The 21,134-nt window shown below is 44.8% G+C and overlaps 1 protein-coding gene across 4 annotated transcripts in view; it reads right to left on the bottom strand.

Moving 5' to 3' along the window:
* Positions 1–488: 488 nt before the first annotated feature.
* The window catches only part of CPNE6 (copine 6), a 38,912-nt gene continuing 18,266 nt past the window's right edge, over positions 489–21,134 (bottom strand). For 2 of the 4 annotated variants that reach the window (XM_070729128.1, XM_070729125.1), the window contains exons 5-17: positions 19,332–19,406; positions 12,668–12,751; positions 11,473–11,562; positions 10,599–10,697; positions 9,323–9,409; positions 9,144–9,203; positions 7,675–7,808; positions 5,113–5,176; positions 4,977–5,028; positions 3,777–3,910; positions 3,436–3,669; positions 2,413–2,599; positions 489–785 (exon numbers count right to left, since the gene is read on the bottom strand). In XM_070729128.1, the coding sequence (XP_070585229.1) occupies positions 2,477–2,599; positions 3,436–3,669; positions 3,777–3,910; positions 4,977–5,028; positions 5,113–5,176; positions 7,675–7,808; positions 9,144–9,203; positions 9,323–9,409; positions 10,599–10,697; positions 11,473–11,562; positions 12,668–12,751; positions 19,332–19,406 (1,236 nt within the window). In that variant the 3' untranslated portion in view covers positions 489–785; positions 2,413–2,476. The remainder of the gene's footprint in view (positions 786–2,412; positions 2,600–3,435; positions 3,670–3,776; positions 3,911–4,976; positions 5,029–5,112; positions 5,177–7,674; positions 7,809–9,143; positions 9,204–9,322; positions 9,410–10,598; positions 10,698–11,472; positions 11,563–12,667; positions 12,752–19,331; positions 19,407–21,134) is intronic. The other 2 variants (XM_070729126.1, XM_070729127.1) reach the window with 2 other exon arrangements.

Below are 21,134 nucleotides of genomic sequence, written 5' to 3'. Positions count from 1 at the left end.
AAATTTGTACCTGTGAATTTTTGGGAGGATTCTACCAGAGAGCCTGACAGAACACCACCCATGGCACACCCATGGCACACCAAGGTTCACCATCACACCCATAGATGGTCATTAAATGAATCCATGATCATTAAGCAAACCTGGATGCCCCCGTTGACTTTGCTGGCCGGAAAGATCACGAAACCGGTGATTATACAACCCCGGGGACATGGATTATGTTCATTTATCTGTTAATGCTGTGAGGGTTGTAAGTGTAAGGATTGGTCGTAAGTGTGAGTACTGGTCATAACAGTGAGGACCAGTCATAAGTGCGAGGACCGGTCATAAGTGTGAGGACCTTTTCCTAGTCATTTTTTCCAGTACCGTTGCAACTTCAAAACAGAACCAGACGTGTAACTGAACGGTCGTAAGTCAAGGACTCTGCTTGGGGGGGAAAAAACGTTCGGATTGTCCGTTAAGGAGCCCAAGTAAGAGTCAAGAATCTCAGGACGATTTCACTGTGTTATTAAAGTATGTGGGGGTCAGCGGCAACAAGCTATTTGGGTATGGGGGGGTTCACGCTAAGATCAGGGAGGGCAGAGAAGGGGGGCCTTTGCGGGGAGGGGTGCCCGATGCCCGTGGTGCCAGCTGACGTCCTGAGTCATTTTTGGAGACCTGGAGCCGCAGAGGATGGAGGCAGCTTCCTGTTCATTTGATCTCTTTTTCCCCCACCAGGGGTTTGAAGGTGGGCTTCCGAAGGGACTGGAGGCTGGAAGACATAGGTGTGAGGACAGAGAAACAGGCACCTGGGGGGGGAGAGAGGGAGGGAGAGAGAGAGAGGGAGAGAAGTGGAGGGAGAGAGGAAGGGAGAGAGAGGGAAGGAGAGTGGGAGAGAGGGAGAGAGAGGGAGGAAACGAGAGGGAGGGAGGGAGAGGAGAGAGGGAGGGAGTGGGAGAGAGAGGGAAAGGGAGGGGAAGGGGAGAGAATAGGGGGAGAGGGAGAGAGGGAGGGTCAGAGGGAATGGGAAGAAGAGAAGGAAAGAAAGAGAGGGAAAGAAAGAGGGAGGGAGAGGGGGAGAGGAGAGAGGGAAAGGGAGGGAAGGGGAGAGAATAGGGGGGAGAAGGATAGAGGGAGGGTAGAGCACGGAAGAGAGAGAGGGAGGGAGTGGGAGAGAGAGGGAAAGGGAGGGAAAGGGAGAGAATAGGGGGAGAGGGAGAGAGGGAGGGTCAGAGGGAATGGGAAGAAGAGAAGGAAAGAGAGGGGAAAGAAAGGGAGGGAGAGAGGGGAGCGAGGGAGGGGAGAGAAGAGAAATAATGAGTGGGTGGGAGAGGGGGAGGGACAATGGGAGAGAGGGGGGAGAGGGAAGAAGTGGGAGAGAGAGGAAGAAGGAGAGGGAAAGAGGGAGGGAGTGGCAGAGAGAGGGAAAGGGAGAGAGAGAGAGAAATAGGGGGAGGGAGAAGGAGAGAGGAGGGAAAGAGGGAGGGAGGAATGGTAGAGAGGGGTAGAGAGAGAGGGAGAGGGAGAAGAAAGAGAGAGGAAGAAAAAGAGGGGAGAGGAAGGAGCGAGAGAGAAAATGATACACAATAGTCATTTGAAAGTTTGCCATTCCACACAATCCACTCATCCTCTATCTCCGTTCTTCCAGTTGATGGAAAGCTGTACAGATGACCTCTGGTGTCACCAAGAGCCTTCTGTCTTTGGACTGACCCACACGCCTGCTTACCCTCACGTCTGCCAGTTTGCACAACCCCTCTACTAACCCATGCCCGTAGGTTTTGGGGTTTTTTTGCACCTGTGGGAAAGCTGTATAGATGCCTTCCGGGAGCCCCCAAGACTCCCCTGTTTGGCATTGCACCCCCACCCCACCCTGTGGCTGTTGCCCTCCTGAACCTAACTGAGGATTGTGGGTGGTTTCCACCCTCCCCCGCGGTTTCTCAGCAAAACCCTAACAAAGCTGGCTAGAAAGAGAGGGCGACAGACCGGATGGCGGTGCCAGGCAAGCCAAGGGAAGGGAGAACTACAACTCCCAGCATTCCGGGCTGTGCCGCTCAGAATGCTGGGAGCTGAAGTCTCTATCATTCTAAGGGGCAGACGTAGGACCCTAAGGCCTCTATTTCTTGCTAATTCTCACCTATTTTTTATATTTTATATTTTTTCCTCGCCCCTCGCTCCCACCAAGCCCAAAAGCAGCCTCTTGACCGGAAGTTCTCATCCTAGAGGTGCTGTGGCCTAGAGGTGGGTTGTTTGCCTCACAATCAGGAGGTCGTGAGTTCAATCCTAGGTAGAGGGAGATGTCGAGCCTGGCAGGGGGTTGGACTAGATGACCTGCAAGGTCCCTTCCAACTCTATTAATCTGTTGCTAAGCCTTGGCCACTTGAAGTCCAGCCATCTCTGAGTCGCCATTTCGAGCGACGTTGCTTTTTTGGTACTCACATTCAGGTGCTGGAGAGTTCATGCCCACAGGGGGGGTTGAGTGCTTTTGGGGGGCGGAGGGGTCTCACTGGGGCAACGGAGAGGAGGATTTCTGTGTGCCGGGTGGGATCCCTTTGCTCCCGTAATATTCCACCACCTGTCTGGGGACTTCAGCCAAAACGGTCTTGGCCAGAGCATTGTGGCCGGACTGGGAAGAAAAGAGAAAGGAGAGGAGGGAGGGAGGACGAGAGAGAGGAATGAATGAATGAAGAAAGGAAGGAAGGAAGGAAGGGAAGGAGAGAAGGAAGGGAAGGAAGGAAGGAAGGAAAAGAGACAGAATGAAAGGGAGAAAGAAAGAGAGAAAAAAAGCAAGAAAGGAGGAAGGAAGGAAAGGAGGGAAGGAAGGAAGATGAGAAGGAAGGAAAAGAGACAGAATGAAAGGAAGAGAGGGGAGAGAGAAAGAGAGGAAGCAAGAAAGGAGGAAGGAAGAAAGGAGGGAAGGAAAAGAAAGAAGGAAAAGAGAATGAAAGGAATGGAGGGAGAAAGGAAAGAAAAGAAGGAAGGAAGGAAGGAAGGAAAAGTGACAAGGAAAAAGAAGCGAGGGAGGAAGAAAAGTAGAAAAAAGGAAAGAAATATAAAAGAGGAGGGAAGCAAAGGAGCGTGGAGAAAGGAACAAAGGTGATAGAGAGAAGGGAGGGAGGGAAACAAGGAGAAGGGAGGGAGGAAGAAAGGAAGTAAAAAAAAGAAAGGAAAGAAATATAAAGGAGGGAAGGAGGGAGGATAGAAGAGGGAAGGTAGAGGAAAGGAAGGAACGAGGTTGATAAAGAGAAGGGAAGAAAAAAGGAATGGAGCAAGGAACAGTGGCAGAGAGAAGGAAGGAAAGAGCAAACGAAGGTGACAGACAGAAGAGAAGAAAGAGAATGAATGAGGCAGCGGAAGGAAAGAAAGAAAGACAAATTGAGAATGAAGGACTGCACAGGCCGAAATTCAAGCTCACAGAACCTGCAATGGCCTTTAACCCCTCTTTGTCCCGCCTTCCCTCACCTTCTTAAACTCCCTGACGGGCACAAACTGCACGATGTCCCTCACGGCCCGGCCTTCCTCCGTCTCCAGCATCCCGCGGTCCCCGTTCAGCTCCCGCATGTCGGAGAAATCGGCGTTGCCGATGCCCACGATGATGATGGAGAGAGGCAGGCGGGAAGCTCGCACGACGGCATCGCAGGCCTCGGGCATGTCGCTCACCACCCCGTCGGTCAAGATGAGCAGCACGCGGTACTTCTGCAGGGGGAAAAAGAGGGCCAGAGGAGGGTCTCAGGGCCTCAAGGGGGCACGCGGGATGAGACCCTTGGGGGTCCTCTCAGATGGTCTCTCCCCTGCCCCCTTACCGTGGGCATCCCGCTTTTCTCCTCTTCGGCCGCAGGTCCTGCCACTTTGTTGATGATGGGGGCCACGTTGGTGGGGCCATACAGCTCGATCTGGGGCAGGCAGCGCTTGTATGCTTCGATCACCCCAAGAATCTCTGCCAGGGAAGGAAAGAAATTCGATTCCCCACCCACCCGATATGGACGTGGTTAACTTCCTCCCTCCCTTCTTCCTCCCCCCACACTCTATTCCTTTTTTATCCCTTTCCTTTCCTTCTTTTCTTTCCTCCCTCCTCCTCCCTCAATGTTTTATCTTTTTAAAAAATCTGCTTTTCCTTCCTTCCTTCCCCCACTTCTTTTCCTTTTTTCATCCATTTCTTTCTTTCCTTTCCTCCCTCCCTTCCTCCTCCCTCTCTCCTTAATATTTCCTTTTTAAAAATTCTGCTTTTCCTTCCTTCCTTCCTTCATTCCTCCCTCCCTCCTTTCTCCCTCCCTTCTTCCTTTCCCCTCTCTATTCCATTTTTATCCCTTTCCTTCTTTCCTTTCCTCCCTCTTTAATGTTTTATCTTTTTTAAAAAATCTGCTTTTCCTTCCTTCCTTCCCCCACTTTTTTTCCTTTTTTCATCCATTTCTTTCTTTCCTTTCCTCCCTCCCTCCCTTCCTCCTCCCTCTCTCCTTAATATTTCCTTTTTAAAAATTCTGCTTTTCCTTCCTTCCTTCCTTCATTCCTCCCTCCCTCCTTTCTCCCTCCCTTCTTCCTTTCCCCTCTCTATTCCATTTTTATCCCTTTCCTTCTTTCCTTTCCTCCCTCTTTAATGTTTTATCTTTTTAAAAAATCTCCTTTTCCTTCTTTTCTTCCCTTTCCTCTCTATTCCTTTTTCATCTTTCCTTTCCCTTTCCTTCTTTCTCTCTCCCTCCCGTCTCCCTCCCTCTTTAATGTTTTATCTTTTTAAAAATTCTCCTTTTCCTTCTTTCCTTTCCTTTCCTCTCTATTCCTTTTTCATCTTTCCTTTCCCTTTCCTTCTTTCTCTCTCCCTCCCGTCTCCCTCCCTCCTTAATGTTTCAGTTTTTTAAAAATCCCCTTCCTTTCTCCCTCCCTCCCTCTTTCCCCCAATTCCACCAAGTGACTTTTGCCTTGCTCAATTTTTTTCAATCCCCCAAATCAAATCAGCAGCTGGCACAAGAACATGGATTTCCACCCCCAAAAATCACAACCCTTCCTACTTTCACATTCAGGGTTGTCCGGATCGAAGTTGATGGCGAAGTCGTGAGTCACCTGTCCCAAAAAATAGGAGTGATGATCCGAACTCAGAGCACAAAAAAAGAACGATTTGACTTCCTCGGATCTCAAGACACGTACCTCGAAATCGGGAGGGATTCGCGCTCCGAAGCCAAAGGCCGGGAACCGTTTGAACCGTTTATCACTGGAAGAGAAAACGCTGTTTAGTTTTTCCATCCGGACAGGGGACAGTTCTGACCCAGCCTTATCAGAAGCAAAAAGCAAACATGATGAGCAAAACCTTCAGAAATACAAACTGTTGTCTCCTACGACCACCACTTCCCTTCCCTTCTATTTATTCCCTGTTGTGGTCAGCTCTGGCCCAGCTCCTGCCCCAAGGACTGTGGATGTGGGGGAGACATCCACATGCTGCGGGTCTGTTTTGCCCCCGGTGGAATCTGCTGATGAAGGCTCCTCTGACCAAGAAGTCATGAGTGACAGGGAGGAGGAGAGTGGGGCAGACAGCTCAGAAGGAGATCAATTATCTAGCTCCTCCTTGGATTCGGAACAAGAGTTAATGATACAGCCACGCATGCGGAGAGCGATGCATAGGCAGCAACAACTGAGGGATTATTATCAAAGAAAATGAGGCCACCTGTGGTTGGGTGGGGCTGTGGTCATTAGTGAGGCTGCTATAAAGAGCAGCCTGTGGGTTTGGCCATTGTGGAGGATTATCTGATCGTTGTGTTTCGTGACTGCTTTACTGACTTTGACCTTTTGTGTGCTGATTTTTCCCCGCTTTGAAACTAAACCAGAGCCAAGTGTGTTTCACTTTGTGGAAGAAGAAGGACTGTGAATTGTCTCACAGCTGCAAGCTAAGTATTACAGAACTGATAAGGGACTTGTACAAATGACCAGTTTGTTTGGAGACCAGTGCTCTTTGCTATACCAAAAGAGGGCTTGGTTTAAGTGAATTTTCATTATAAAGGACATTGCTTTGAATTTTCAAACGTATGTGTGTCTGAAATTTGTACTTGTGAATTTTTGGGAGGGGTCTACCAGAGAGCCCGACAGAACATTCCCCAGCCAGGGACGGGCTGTTCAGCATCCACATGCTTCCCGAGTCGACTCCTTGTCCTCCGTTGTTCTCCTCCTAACAGCTCTGTACATAGGTGCATCTGGAACAGGCCCCAGAAGTTCTTCCTCCCCACTTATCTCAGAGTCCACAGGCCAAGGTTCTGCTCCAAACTACTCATTGTCCAAGTCTGCTACCAGCTCCGTTCAGGGGTTGGCTGCTGGGGGTTCACAGGAGTTTGGGAGAACCTCTAGCTAACATTCTATGGAGAGGGGCATGGCCATCTGCACAGTGAAATGGAGTTCCTGCATTCTTGCAGGGGAATATCTGAATCCCCGTCGCTCGGGGGCGCCGATTCTTTTGAATCGGCCTAAAGCCTCCTTGAAGGGGAGGCAAAGTAGTGGACTTGAAAGACAATCCATTTTGAGGTCAGCATACCTCACAGATAGCCTGCCTGGAGCCTCCACCAGCGGCGGTGCGAAGCGGATTTGGTCACCATAGCCGTGGTTATGTATCAGAGAGAATTACAGTGATACCTTGTCTTACAAACTTAATTGGTTCCGGGACGAGGTTCTTAAGGTGAAAAGTTTGTAAGACGAAACAATGTTTCCCATAGGAATCAATGGAAAAGCGATTAATGCGTGCAAGCCCAAAACTCACCCCTTTTGCCAGCCAAAGCGCCCGTTTTTGCGCTGCTGGGATTCCCCTGAGGCTCCCCTCAATAGGAAACTCCACCTCCTGACTTCTGTGTTTTTGTGATGCTGCAGGGGAATCCCAGCAAGGGGAATCCCAGTATCGCAAAAACGAGCGCTTCGCTGGCAACGGAAGTCCGGAGAGAGCATCAGTGAAACCGCAGAATCGCAAAAACACCAAAGTGTTTGGAACCCCACCTCCGGACCTCTGTGTTTTTGTGATGCTGTGATTTCACTGAGGCTCCCCTCGCTGGGAAACCCCACCTCCGGACTTCCGTTGCCAGCGAAGCGCCCGTTTTTGCGCTGCTGGGATTTCCCTGCAGCATCACAAAAACACGGAAGTCCAGAGGTGGTGTTTCCCATGGAGGGGAGCCTCAGGGGAATCCCAGCAGTGCAAAAATGGGTGCTTCGCTGGCAACAGAGGTCTGGAGGCAGGGCATCCCAGTGGCGGCGGCTCGGGTTTGTAAGGTGAAAATAGTTTGTAAGAAGAGGCAAAAAAATCTTAAACCCCGGGTTTGTATCTCGAATTTGTATGACGAGGCGTTTGTAAGACGAGGTATCTCTTTACAGAGAAAGTTTGTAGCTAAAGTTTGTAGCTTTCTGTGTACTTTGGAAAACTCCCAAATCCCACTCCTGGATCGGCCCATTTTCAGCTTCCAAGGGGCCTCTGGACCCTGGGTAGGCCGTTTTTGTCCTCCCGGAGGCTCGACAAAAACTTCTGGAGCTCAGGGAGGGCAAAAACACCCCCGCAGCCATGGTACAGGAAGCCAACTAGGTCACGCCCCCCCATGGCCATGCCCACCCAGCAACCAGAAAGAGAACTCCATGCTGAAATTTTTGAATCCCAACCCTCCCTCTGCTGACACTTGGTGGGCCACAACTTGGACAGGGGAACTCTGGGAATCATAGTTTCAATATTCCAGGTGCAAACTGTACCTGTCATAATCCTGGCAGATCTCGCCCACGGATGACAAAGTTTTCAGGTATTCGTTGGGCTCCCGGGGGTTGATGAAGTGGAGGGAATGTTCACTTCTGGGGTCACCATTGGAGGCTGTGAAGTCAATGGCTACCTGGGCGAGGGGGAGAGAGAGAGAGACAGAAAGAGAGAGAGAGGAAACCAATGGTGAAGCCTAGTGGTTAGAGCATCAGATTTGTAAAACCACAAGTATGGAATTTACTGAAGTCTCATTTAAGCTCCCAAACTCTGTTTCTAAAGATGCTCAAAGGAGACGCTGGAGGAATTATTGTTATGAATTGTTATGACGGTTAAATATGAGACAGCTAACACAATACTTGGCTATATTAACAGAACTAGCAAATCAAAATTGTGTTGTAGAAACTTAGCACCCACCCCTCTTCTAGAAGATGCTACTCTGTTCCGTTCCGTTCTGTTCTGTGTGTTCTGTCCCATTCCATATTTTCTATTCTATTCTGTTCTATTAACAATTAACCAGTGGAATAGCTTGCCTCAAGAAGTAGTGAATACGCTAACACTAGAAATTTTTAAAAAGATGTTGGATAACCATTAGTCTGTAGTAGTGCAGGATCTCCTACCTAAGCAGTGGGTTGGACTAGAAGACCTCTAAGGTCCCTTACGTCTGTTCTATTCTATTCTGTTCTGTTCTGTTCCATTTTACACTACATACAGGTAGTAATCAATAAATTAAAAATAGACAATATGTCCCAACTACCTTTCCTTTCCACGTCACCCTTGGACTATTAAATACTACAGTTATAAGATTATCCAAATAAGAATATTGAATACAAAATAATTACATATAGACAAATATTTGGAATGTATATACAACAATATGCATAAACTGCTGTATAAAAATACTGTTTACCCCATCCCCCTCCTACGTCTCTTTTTTGTATTCCCATCCCCCCTTTCCCTGGTTTTTTATATAACCTAATAAAGTATATTTTAATAAAAATAGACAATATGTCAACCTTCGCTTATGCTGCTGCATCTGCGCTTGGTTGTCAATAGTTACGGGGGGGGTGTTTAGAGATAAGGGGTAGTGGGGGGGGAATGCAGGATGCCCTATGAAGTGAGATAAGTTCCATTTTCCCTGGTACCAGGAGGAGACCGTTAGAAGAACATTCCACAAATGTGACCTGTGATGACGATGAATCCACCTGATGGTTATGGACAATGGGGACTGGGCATTTTCCCAAGGGGGGTGGGTGGGAAAAGGGGTTTTGATATGTGCTCCCATTGCACCCTTTTCTTCAGACTTTGCTTTTACTTCTATGCTTCTAGTTCTGATTTTGATAAACTCACTTTTGAACTTTTGTAAAAAGGACTCTGAGTTTTATTTATCTTATAGTCTGACCGGGCAGCTTGACACAATAAATCGCCTGCCTTATAGTTCCCTCCTTTCTCTTCATTCTTAAAAACTTACCGTGAAGGAGATCTGTAAACCACCCATGATGTAGTCCAGAAATGTGTGGACTTTCTCCATCTGCAGAGAAACAAGGACGTGAAGCCTTACCCGTTTGAGAATGTTTTAAAAATAATTCCGCTTAAGGGTCGGTCTTATCTAAACCAGGCCTGAGACATTATGAGGGCTAAAAAGCTCACCTTGCACTGAGTGAGGACGACATAGCCCGAATTTTTGTAATTTTTCTTCTTTTCTTGATATTTGTGGTTAATACAATCCCACTTCACCTGCCAAGAAAAAAATAAATAAATTGGATTATAAGGCAGATTCTGGCTTCTGCTATTCCAAGGTCTGGGCTAAGATTTGTTTCAACTAATCCAAGCATTAAGAAGGATTCTTAATTTAGGGTTTTGGGGGAAAATATATCAATTCCTAAAGGTCGATTTCCCCCACAATATAAATTGCTGACAGTATGCAGGTATTCCTCGACTTTCAGCTGTTATTAAACAAATGTCCTTCCTCTCTTCCCTCCTTACTTCCTCTCTGTTTCTTTTTCTCTTTTTTCTCTCCCTCCCATTCTTCCTCCTCATTTTTCCCTTCCTCTCTTTCTCTTTTTCTCCCTTCTTTCCTACCCCTTCCTTCTTCTCTTCCTCTTTTTCTTCCTTTTCTCCCTCCCTTCCTCCCTCTCTTGCAGCCTCTCTCCCTCTTTTTCTCCCTTACACCCATCCTTCCTCTCTTTTTTCTCCTTCCTTCCCTCCCTTCCCCTCCCTCCTTTCTCATTCTCTTTTCCTCTGTCTCCTCCCTCCCTCCTCCCTCTCCCCCTTTTCTCCATCCCTCCTTCTTCTCTTCATCTTTTTATTCCTTTTCTCCCTCCCTTCCTCCTCCCTCCCTCCCCTCCTTCCTCTCTTTCTCTTTTTTCTTTTTTCCCTTCCATCCCTTACTTCCTCTTTCCCCCTTTCTCTTTTTCTTTCTTTCCTCCCTTCTCCCTTCCCCTTTCCTTCTCTCTCCCTTCTTCTCCCCTCCCTCCCTTTCTCATTCTCTTTCTTCTTTCTCCCTCTCCTTCTTTCTTCTTTCCTTCCTCCCCCTCCCTCTTTTTCTCCCTTCCTCCCCTCCTTCCTCTCCCCCTTTTCTCCATCCCTCCTTCTTCTTTTCTTCTTTTTCTTCCTTTTCTTCCTCCCTCCCCTCCTTCCTCTCTTTCTCTTTTTTCTTCTTTTCCCTCCATCCCTTACTTCCTCTTTCTCTCTTTCCCCCTTTCTTTTTCTTTCTTTCCTCCCTTCTCCCTTTTCCCTTCTTTCTCGCTCCCTTCTTCTCCCTTCCCTCCCTCCCTCTCTCTTTTTCTCCCTTCCTCACCTCCTTCCTCTCTTTATCTTTCTTCCTTCCTTCCTTCTTTTTCTCCCTCCTCTTTTTTTCATTCCCTCCCTTCTCCTCCCCCCTCTCTCTTCCTTACTTCCCTCCCTCTCTCCCAATTCCCATTACCTCTTCTCCCGAGGCCGCCTGCAGCATCTCTTGAAAACTTGTGCTAAATTCCCCGATATAATCGTGCTTCCCGCTGGAATCGTGATCGTAAACCACACACTAGGAGGGAAAAAAACCAGAAGAGTGACAGAGCCAGAAAAACAGAATTGGCTCTGCCTCTGAAAGGAACCCCCTTCCAAATCCAATTAAAAGCCAGATCCCCCCCCCCCTTCCAGGACCAGAGAAATAAAACAGATGGAAGATTGGTTCTGCTTACCAAATCACTTCGTTGGTTTTTCCTAATCGTTCATTGTCATTTAAGATTATTTTCAAATCCAATGCAGTTTTTCCCTCCCAACTTGCCAAGATTAATCCTGGTTATTTGAGTTTCTTTTCAGATCTAACACAGTTTTTTTCCACCAACTTGGCAAGTTTAAGCTGGATGGACTTCAACTCCCAGAATTCCCTAGTCAGGATAGATATGCCGGCTGAGGAATTCTGGGAGTTGAAGTCCACGTGGCTTAAACTTGCCTGGTGGACTTAAAGCACCAGGATTAAATTTGTCAAGTTGGGAAAAACATGGATTTAAATGCTTTTATGGATATCTAGAACGAAACAATTTTTTCCCCCACAACTGGCTTTCATGCTAAAAATCGATATTTTTCACTCAGTTCATCCCCCTTCCTTAATATTCTTTATTTTTCTCTTTCTCTTTCCCATTGTGGTAAATCCACAGTCACTGAATTTAAACATGCCTGGGATAAACATAGATCCATTCTAAGATAAAATATAGGAAATAGTATAAGGGCAGACTAGATGGACCAGGAGGTCTTTTTCTGCCGTCAGACTTCTATGTTTCTACGTTTTTTTAAAATACAGCTCGGAAGAAACTTACTCGTATAGGCTTGTCAGGATCACAACTGCACAACGATTGCAAAGAGATTCGGAAAGGTTGCCACCTAGGGCTCAGGTTGTTCTTCACCACCTGATAGACAAAGCAGAGTGGGAAGGGACCTTGTAGGTCATCTAGTGTCCAACCCCACCCCAAACGTCAGGAGAGGGAGATTTACAAAACCTACCTACATGTATATATGCATGTACTGCTATGTATGTATGATCTACCTACCTACCTATCTACCTATCTACCTATCTACCTACTGAACCTTCCTACCTATATCTATGTATGTATGCACGTATGTATATATGAATGTATTGCTATGTATGTATGCTCTACTTACCTATCTACCTACTGTACCTACCTACCTATATCTAAGTATGTATGCACGTATGTATATATGAATGTATTGCTATGTATGTATGCTCTACTTATCTAGCTACCTAGCTACCTGCCTATATCTATGTATGTATGTACGTTATATGCATGTACTGCTATGTATGATCTACCTACCTACCTTCCTACCTATCTACCTACCTATATCTATGCATGCATGCATGTATGTATGTATATACCAATATGTATGTATGTATACATGTATCTACCTACCTACCTACCTATATGTATGTATGTATGTACTTGCATGTATGCATGTATGTACCTACCTACCTGCCTATATCTATGTATGTATGCATGTATGTATATATTTATGTACTGCTGTGTATGTATGATCTACTTACCTACCTACCGACCGACCTATCTACCTACCTATATCTATGCATGCATGCCTGTATGTATGTATATACCAATATGTATGTATGTATACATGTATGTACGTATCTACCTACCCACCTACCTACCTATATGTATGTATGTACCTGCATGTATGCATGTATGTACGTACCTACTTGCCTATATCTATGTATGTATGCATGTATGCATATATGCATGTACTGCTATGTATGATATACCTACCTACCTACCTATCTTCCTATATCTATGCATGCATGCATGCATGTATGTATATACCAATATGCATGTATGTATACATGTATGTACGTATCTATCTACCCACCTACCTACCTATATCTATGTATGTATGTATGCATGTATGTACCTACCTACGTACCTATCCTCTTTTTTTTAAAAAAAACCTCCCGTCAAATTCTTTGGAGGGGCCTTGTAATATCCTCACCTCTGTCCTCCAAACCAGGTTCTCCAACTCTCCGATGCCAACTTTATATATTTCCAGGAAAGGATCAGATTTGCTGAAAAAATCCTGGAAAAGAGAATATCAGGGGAGCCACATCACAACAATCCAGATGTTATATTACACCACCTGTTCTCACCACGGCACACCAGAGGTCCTTTAAGGCCCTACGACACACATTTGCAACCTTTCTAAGGGCGGTCCTCGACTTACGACCATGACTGACCCCTGTTTTGTTGCTAAAAGAGACAGCCAGCTTTGCCCTGTTTCCTGATCTTCACACCGCTGTGAAGTGCACAATCACTGCGGTTGTGAAATTAGTCACACCGTCGTTAAGTGAATCCACCTTCCTGGTCGACGTTTGCTCGTCAGAAGGTCGCAAAAGGGGACCTCTGTCATAAATATGAGTCTATTGATTCTGCGATCGTGGAGCTGTGGCAAACAGTCCTAAGTCGCTTTTCCCAGTGCGTCGTAACTTTGAACGGTCGCTAACTGAATAAGTCAAGGATTGACCATGGATTCCCAGCGTAGGAATAAACCTTAAAGTCTTCCATAGCTGGTAAAAGAGTACGGCTAGTTCTCAACCTACAACAGTTCGTTTAGTGACGGTTTGAATTTACAACGGCGCGGGGAGGGGGAAAAAAGAACTCACGACCGTTTTTCAGACTTACGACCCTTGCGGCATCCCCATGGCCACGTGACGAAAGTTCGGAAGCTTGGCTGCTGACTCCTGTTTATGATAGTTTGCAGCGTTTCAGGCAGTGAAGGGTCGCTTGTCTTCGGCGCTACCAGTGCACCTTCTGAGGCCGTTGTGGGTGTGTGCGCATCATGTGCGTGCGCCTGTCAGTGTGAGATTTGCCTTCTGCGCATGCTTAGCAAGCAAAATCTTATTTATTTATTTATTATATTTATTTATTTATTTATTTATTATATTTATTTATTATATTTATTTATTATATTTATTTATACAGTGGAACCCCAACATAAGAGCTGCTCTACTTAAGAGCAACTCGAGATAAGAGCTGGGAGGGGAGAGATATTTTTGTTCTACTTACAAGCCCAAATTCGAGATACAAGCGCCAAGGAGCTGTCTCCTGAAGCCAAACGCTAACTTCCGCGTTCGGCTTCAGGAGACAGCTGCGAAGCGGCGCGCGTGTTTTAAAAGGTTGCAGCCGGCCTGGGGGGCTCGGGGGGGTGCTTGCAGCTTTCTTTCTTGCTCTTTTTCTTTCTCTCTTTTACCTTCCCTTCCTCTATTTCTTCTTTTCTTTCTCCTTCCCACCTTCTTCCCTCCCTCCCTCCCTTCACTCATTCCTCTCTTACTCTCCCCTTTCATAAGTTTCCTTGCTTCCTTCCTCTGTTCCTGTCCCTTCCCCCTTTCTTTCTTTCTTTCTTTCTTTCTTTCTTTCTTTCTTTCTTTCTTTCTTTCTTTCTTTCTTGCTTTCTTTCTTTCTTGCTTTCTTTCTTGCTCTTTTTCTTTCTCTCTTTTACCTTCCCTTCCTCTATTTCTTCTTTTCTTTTTCCTTCCCACCTTCTTCCCTCCCTCCCTCCCTTCACTCATTCCTCTCTTACTCTCCCCTTTCATAAGTTTCCTTGCTTCCTTCCTCTGTTCCTGTCCCTTCCCTCTTTCCTTCCTTCCTTCCCACCCTCCGTCCATTCATTCACCCATTCCTCTCTTGATCGCTTAAAGCCGGTCCCTGGTGCAAAAAGGGTTGGGGACCTCTGTCCTACAGGATTGGGTGGCAGAGAAGTTGAACATATGTAAATTTAAAAGTTTAAGAAAGTTTACAAGTTAAGTGAAAGAAACTTCATTATTCATTTATATGTACATGTACATTTCTTCATTAAAAACATGTCTTTCTGCATAATTTAGACTAACTTTGTGAGTTTTTTGAGGGCTGGAACCAATTAAAATTATTTACATTAATTCCTATGGGGAAAAGTCGTTCGAGATAAGAGCTGCTCGACTTAAGAGCCCAGGTCCGGAACGAATTAAACTCGTATCTCGAGGTACCACTGTATTTATATTTATATTTATATTTATATTTATATTTATATTTATATTTATATTTATATTTATATTTATATTTATATTTATATTTATATTTATATTTATATTTATATTTATATTTATATTTATATTTATATTTATATTTATATTTATATTTATATTTATATTTATATTTATATTTATATTTATATTTATATTTATATTTATATTTATATTTATATTTATATTTATATTTATATTTATATTTATATTTAATTACTAGTTTTTCTCATCATTCCTATTATCCTTCCCCCCCCCCCACTTAGGACTGTATGACTTGTTGCTTGTATCCTAAGATTTTTATTAATATTGATTGTTTCTTCATTGCTTATTTGACCCCTATGACAATCATTAAGTGTTGGACCACATGATTCTTGACAAATGTATCTTTTTCTTTTATGTACATTGAGAGCATCTGCACCAAAGACAAATTCCTTGTGTGTCCAATCACACTCGGCCAATAAAATTCTATTCTATTCTATTCTATTCTCTATTCTATTCTCTATTCTATTCTATTCTATTCTTTATATTCTATTCTATTCTATTCTTTATATTCTATTCTATTCTATTCTATTCTATTCTATTCTATTCTATTCTATTCTATTCTATCTATCTATCTATCTATCTATCTATCTATCTATCTATCTATCTATCTATCTATCTATCGATCCAATTTTTATGCCACCCTTCTCCTTAGACTCAGGGTGGCTTACATCATGTTAGCAATAGCACTCTTTTAACAGAGTCAGCATATTTTGCCCCCACAACCCAGGTCCTCATTTTACCCACCTCGAAAGGACGGAAGCCTGAGTCAACCTTGAGCCGGTGATGAGATTTGAACCGCTGACCTGCAGATCTAGCAGTCAGCTTCAGAGGCCTGCAGTACTGCATCCTACCTGCTGCGCCACCCCGGCTCATATAAATTTTATGTGGGGTCACGCGCATGAGCGAGATTTCGGTGATTTTTGCGGGATATTTTTGCTTCCGCGCATGCACAGAAGCGAAAAATTCGCTGGAAATCGCCAAAACCTCGCTCACCTGAGCATCTTCACACGAGATTCTGCTTGATGTGCAGAAGCCAAATCACATCATGGGGGCACATGTGCGCGTCCCGGAATTTCCTACCAGGACACAGTACCTGATCACCCTGACTGCTGTACCCCTTGTGCAATCTTCCAACAAACCAAGTCGATGCGGAAGCCCGATTCGCTTAACGACCCTTTGACTCGCGTCCTCGAAGAAGGGACATCAAATGGAGCCACGCTCGCTGAACGAACATCTCACTCAGCTCCGTTTTGGTGGCTAAAATCAAGGACTGCTTGTATTTTATTTATTCCCTCTTTGGTCCTTCTCTGACCCCGGCCTTAAGGTAAGCAAAATATTTAGCCGTTCTCCTCCTGATTTTTTGACGGGAGGATTCTCAGGGACACGGGAGAAGAAAAAGAGAGAGAGAGAACAGAAAGCAAGATTCACGCGGGGCTGGAAAACAATTTCCACCCAGCGGTCCACAAAGAATTGCATTTTAAGTCCTGCGGAGAGCAGGTTTTCTCCAAATGAGCTCATTCCCCCTGGGAAATCCGCAGAAGAGGGGGAAAAAAACACAAATTAAATGGGGCATCCAGAAACTGACGTAGCTGCATCGCACCAGCAGCTCTCACAACCTTGCGAAACGAAGAAAAGATGGCGGGAGGGACAACGGCGGCGCAAAAATGACAGTCGAGGAAATTGACAGCCTCTCCGACAGCGAGAAAGCAGCGGGCTGCGTCTGCCGACTCCTAACTGATAATCTTGTTTAATGGGATCAAAACCGTGTCGTGTTTTATTCCTCCCCTCCCCAACCTAGGCCACTTTAAGAGGGGCGGACTTCAACTCCCAGCTTCCCCTCAGTCTTGACTGAGGAATTCTGGGAGTTGAAGTCCACCCCTCATAATAAAGCAGTCCAGGTTGAAAAAGACTGAACTGGAATGCTTCTGAGTATGGGCAATGTTTTAGCAAGATTGATGAACCATTTTAAGAGGTGTGTGTGGGTTTCAACACCCAGAATCCCCTAGACTTGACTGAGGAATTCTGGGAATTGAAGTCCACCCCTCATAAAGCTGAAAAACACTGAAGAATTATGGGAGTCGAAGTCCACCCATTGCAAAACAGCCAAGGGTGAGAAAGATTGCTCTAAAGGACAATTTACAATTTGTGGGATCTACAAGAAAGTAGATCGGTTTGTGAAAAACGGAATCGTGCCAAAAAGATGCCATGCGTTTTTATGTAACCTCAAATATATATTATTTGCAAAACAGAGAGAAGTGAAGCATATTGCAATTTGGAGGGAATCCTTAAGAGAATAAATTCATATCAGAGGGAAAAAATTGCATGCCGGAATGGAAAGATTCACAGAAATTATTTTATATAACCAAAACAGATCCAGCTACGAGACCAGCATCAAGGATCATTTTAATGTAATCTAAACAGATTATACAAATTGAGTGCTTCCAGGATGATTTTGACAAAATTGAACGGGTCCAAAGACGGGCCAGAAGAATGGTGGAAGGTCTTAAGCATAAAACGTATCAGGAAAGACTTCATGAACTCAATCTGTATAGTCTGGAGCAGTGTTTCCCAACCTTGGCAACTTGAAGATATCTGGACTTCAACTCCCAGAATTCCCCAGCCAGCATTTGCTGGCTGTGGAATTCTGGGAGTTGAAGTCCAAATATCTTCAAGTTGCCAAGGTTGGGAAACACTGGTCTGGAGGACAGAAGGGAAAGGGGGGGACATGATCGAAACATTTAAATATCTTAAAGGGTTAAATAAGGTTCAGGAGGGAAGTGTTTTTAATAGGAAAGTGAACACAAGAGCAAGGGGACACAATCTGAGGTTAGTTGGTGGAAAGATCAAAAGCAATGTGAGAAAATATTATTTTACTGAAAGAGTAGTAGATGCTTGGAACAAACTTCCAGCAGACGTGGTTGGTAAATCCACACTCACTGAATTTAAACATGCCTGGGATAAACATATAGCCATCCTAAGATAAAATACAGGAAATAGTATAAGGGCAGACTAGATGGACCATGAGGTCTTTTTCTGCCGTCAGTCTTCTATGTTTCTGTGTTTCTATGATTTGGAGACTGGAGGTTAAAACATATGAAGAACGGTTGCAGGAACTGGGCACCGCTACTTTAAGGACCAGGGGAGACATGAGAGCAGTGTTCCAGCATCTCAAGGGTTGCCCCAAAGAAGAAGGAGTCAAGCTATTCTCCAAAGCACCTGAGGGTAGGACAAGAAGCAATGGGTGGAAACTAAACAAGGAGAGAAGCAATTTAGAACTAAGGATAAATTTTCTGACAGTTAGAACAATTAACCAGTGGAACATCTTGCCTCTAGAAGTTGTGAATGCTCCAACACTGGAAGGTTTTAAGCAAATTTTGAATAACCATTTGTCTGAAGTAGTGTAGGGTCTTCTGCCCAAGCAGGGGTTGGACTCTGGGGTCCCTTCCAACTGTTTTATTCTGTTAATTTATTCTCCCTCATTTGAAAAAAAAAAGCTATGATTCATGAGGCAACATCTGATTTAAAATGGCAACAGATTCCAAGGTTGCACAGCTCTCTTCCCAGCCAAAGAGTCCTGTGATACTTGTTATTGTTATTGTTAATTGGATTTGTATGCCATCCCTCTCCGTGGACTCGGGGCGGCTCACAACAAACATGGAATACATAATTGTTGTGGTTCCGTCTGAGGCCCCTCCGGGAACGGCTGACCTTCTGTCGGTTTCCAGCTCAGAGGGAGAGGCTGAGGAACAGGAGGTGCAGACAGACGAGGAGGAATCCCAGGCTGAAGAAGAGGGAGGACAGCCAGAGTCCCACCAGGGGGAGCTCTCCTCAGCAAGCAGCCTGGATTCCTTAGAGGAAAGTGCACAAGCCATAATTGATCTGCGACAACGGAGAGCTAATCAGAGACGGAGTCAATTGGCTAAATACTTTCAGCATTAAAGTGGCAGCAGCTGGGTTTGGGTGTGGTGCTCTTGGGAAAGGCTAAAAGGCAGACCCACCCTTCCTGGCTTGTGGAGTTTTATCTTTGAGAGTCGTGGGACCTGACTGTGAACTTTGGTGTCTTGGAATCCTGGTTTGTGCCTTTGACTATTGAAACCTTGGGGGGGGGGGGGTGCCAGCAAGAAGCTTGCTGTATTGTCTGGACATCAGGACCCTGCTGTACTGTATTATATCCTGTCTGTTGAGAAGAACAGGTTTTCCTCTGTGCTTATTTTTTCCAGTTATAAAATACTTTTGGCTTTTACCAGAGTGTCTGGCTGTTTTTTCCAGTTGGTGTTGAGGTCTGGGGGAACCCAGACAGAACACATAATAAAACAATTTGATCCAATTAATAACAGTTAAAAGGCTAAAAACAAACTTGTTTGTTTGTTTGTTTATATTTCTATGCTGCCCTTCTCTGGAGACTCATGGTGGCTTACAACAGGGTAAATACAAGATATATAAGAAATCTAACATTTAAATAATAAAAACATCAAGTCTTAAAGTGACGTTAAAAATCCAACTAATCCTTTTCCTGTGACATCTACTTTCTGGGTTTTTTTTTTTCCTTTTCCTTACCTTGTCATCCAATTCTTGGCCACAAAATTCAAGTTGTACGAATTCGTTGGTGCGGGAGACCTCTTCAGCTTCGATCTGCCAGTAAAAATGACCCAAAAGTACATTTCAAGAGAGGAGGAAAGACGCCAAGATAACCCGCCTACCGTTTTCTTCAAACCCATACAGGCAGTTTTCAACTTACAACCACAATTTGGAGCTGAATTTGTGTTAGGGAATTATTATTAAGTAAGTCACGTCAGAAGTTTTGGCCGTTTTGCTGTGCAAATCATTGCAGTTGTTAAGCGAATTCAATAAGTGAGGCAAGCTTTCCGCCACAGTCATAAGTTCATGCCAGTTGCCAAGTGTTCGAATTTTGATCCAGTGCGATCACAGGGAAGTTAAAATGGTCATAAGTATAAGGACTAGTGATGGGCGAACCGAACCCGCACAATTCGGGTCCGTACCGAATTTTGCGGTGTTCGGTATGCCGAACCCAATTTTTTTTCAAACTTCGGGCAAAGTTCGGGGTCGTGTTTGGTGTATGGAGCTTTGACATCACTAGCAGGTGGCTAAGGACGCCAAGGTGATCACTTCCTGGATTCCATGGAATCCAGGAAGTGATGTTAAAGCTCCGCCCCGGAATCTCTTCGTGGGAGGGATTTCCCGTTCGGGTTGGGTTCGGGTTCGGCCGAATTTTGCGTAAAGTTCATCCAAACTTGCCGAACCCGAACACCGTTGGGTTCGCCCATCACTAATAAGGACCGATTTGTAAGCTTCTTCCTTTTTTTTCCAATTCCATGGTCACTTTGAATAGTTGCAAAATGAAGGCTGGAAAATTGAAGATTAGCTGTATTCTCATTAAGCTTTCTCAATATTTGATTTTGCTAAACAACTTAATATATTCTGAGCTATTACTCATTTGAACTAGGCACATCACATTTTTATTTATTTATTTGTTTGTTTGTTTTGTCAAATACGTATTGGTGGTATACAAAGATATAACAATGTTTATATACATGATACCAGGAAGAGAGAAACATTAGGACAGGGGACGGAAGGCATGCTGGTGCACTTATGCACGCCCCTTACTGACCTCTTAATGCAGTGGTTCCCAAACTTGGCAACTTTAAGACTTGTGGACTTCAAATCCCAGAATTCTCCAGCCAGCTATGGTATGCTATTCTATGTATAGCTATGCTATGCTGGCTGGAGAATTCTGGGAGTTGAAGTCCACAAGTCTTAAAGTTGTCAAGTTTGGGAAGCATTGTCTTAGTGGATAGTCTAAGGCAGTGTCTCCCAACCTTGTCAACTTGAATATATTTGGACTTCAACTCCCAGAATTCCCCAGCCAGCAAATGCTGGCTGGGGAATTCTGGGAGTTGAAGTCCAGATATCTTCAAGTTGCCAAGGTTGGGAAACACTGGTCTAAGGGTAAGGTTTTAGGGGTTAGGTGATGATACTACAGAGTCTGGTAGTGAGTTCCATGCATCAGCTACTTGGTTACTAAAGTCATATTTCCCGCAGTCGAGTTTAGAGTTGAGTTTACTTTAAGTTTGTATCTGTTGTGTGCTCATGTGTTGTTGTGGTTGAAGTTGAAGTAGTCAATGACAGGAAGGATGTCATTTCTCCCATCTGAAATCTGTGGGGCTACAATTCCTGCACACCATGGGTTGACGGTCATTAGGTAAGATCAGAGAAGAGTCTAGCTTGGAGGTCTTCACTTGGAGGTCAACTTTAAAACTCGTGGACCTCAGTTGAAGTCCACAAGTCACATGCTTGGGGACCCCTGGTCTATCTCAAATCTCTATTTTTTTCCGTGAAGCA

The sequence above is a fragment of the Erythrolamprus reginae genome, chromosome Z (assembly GCF_031021105.1).
Source record: "Erythrolamprus reginae isolate rEryReg1 chromosome Z, rEryReg1.hap1, whole genome shotgun sequence".
Lineage (NCBI taxonomy): Eukaryota > Metazoa > Chordata > Lepidosauria > Squamata > Dipsadidae > Erythrolamprus > Erythrolamprus reginae.
Note: the sequence above shows the minus strand (reverse complement) of the source record. Positions and strands in the feature narration are given on the sequence as shown.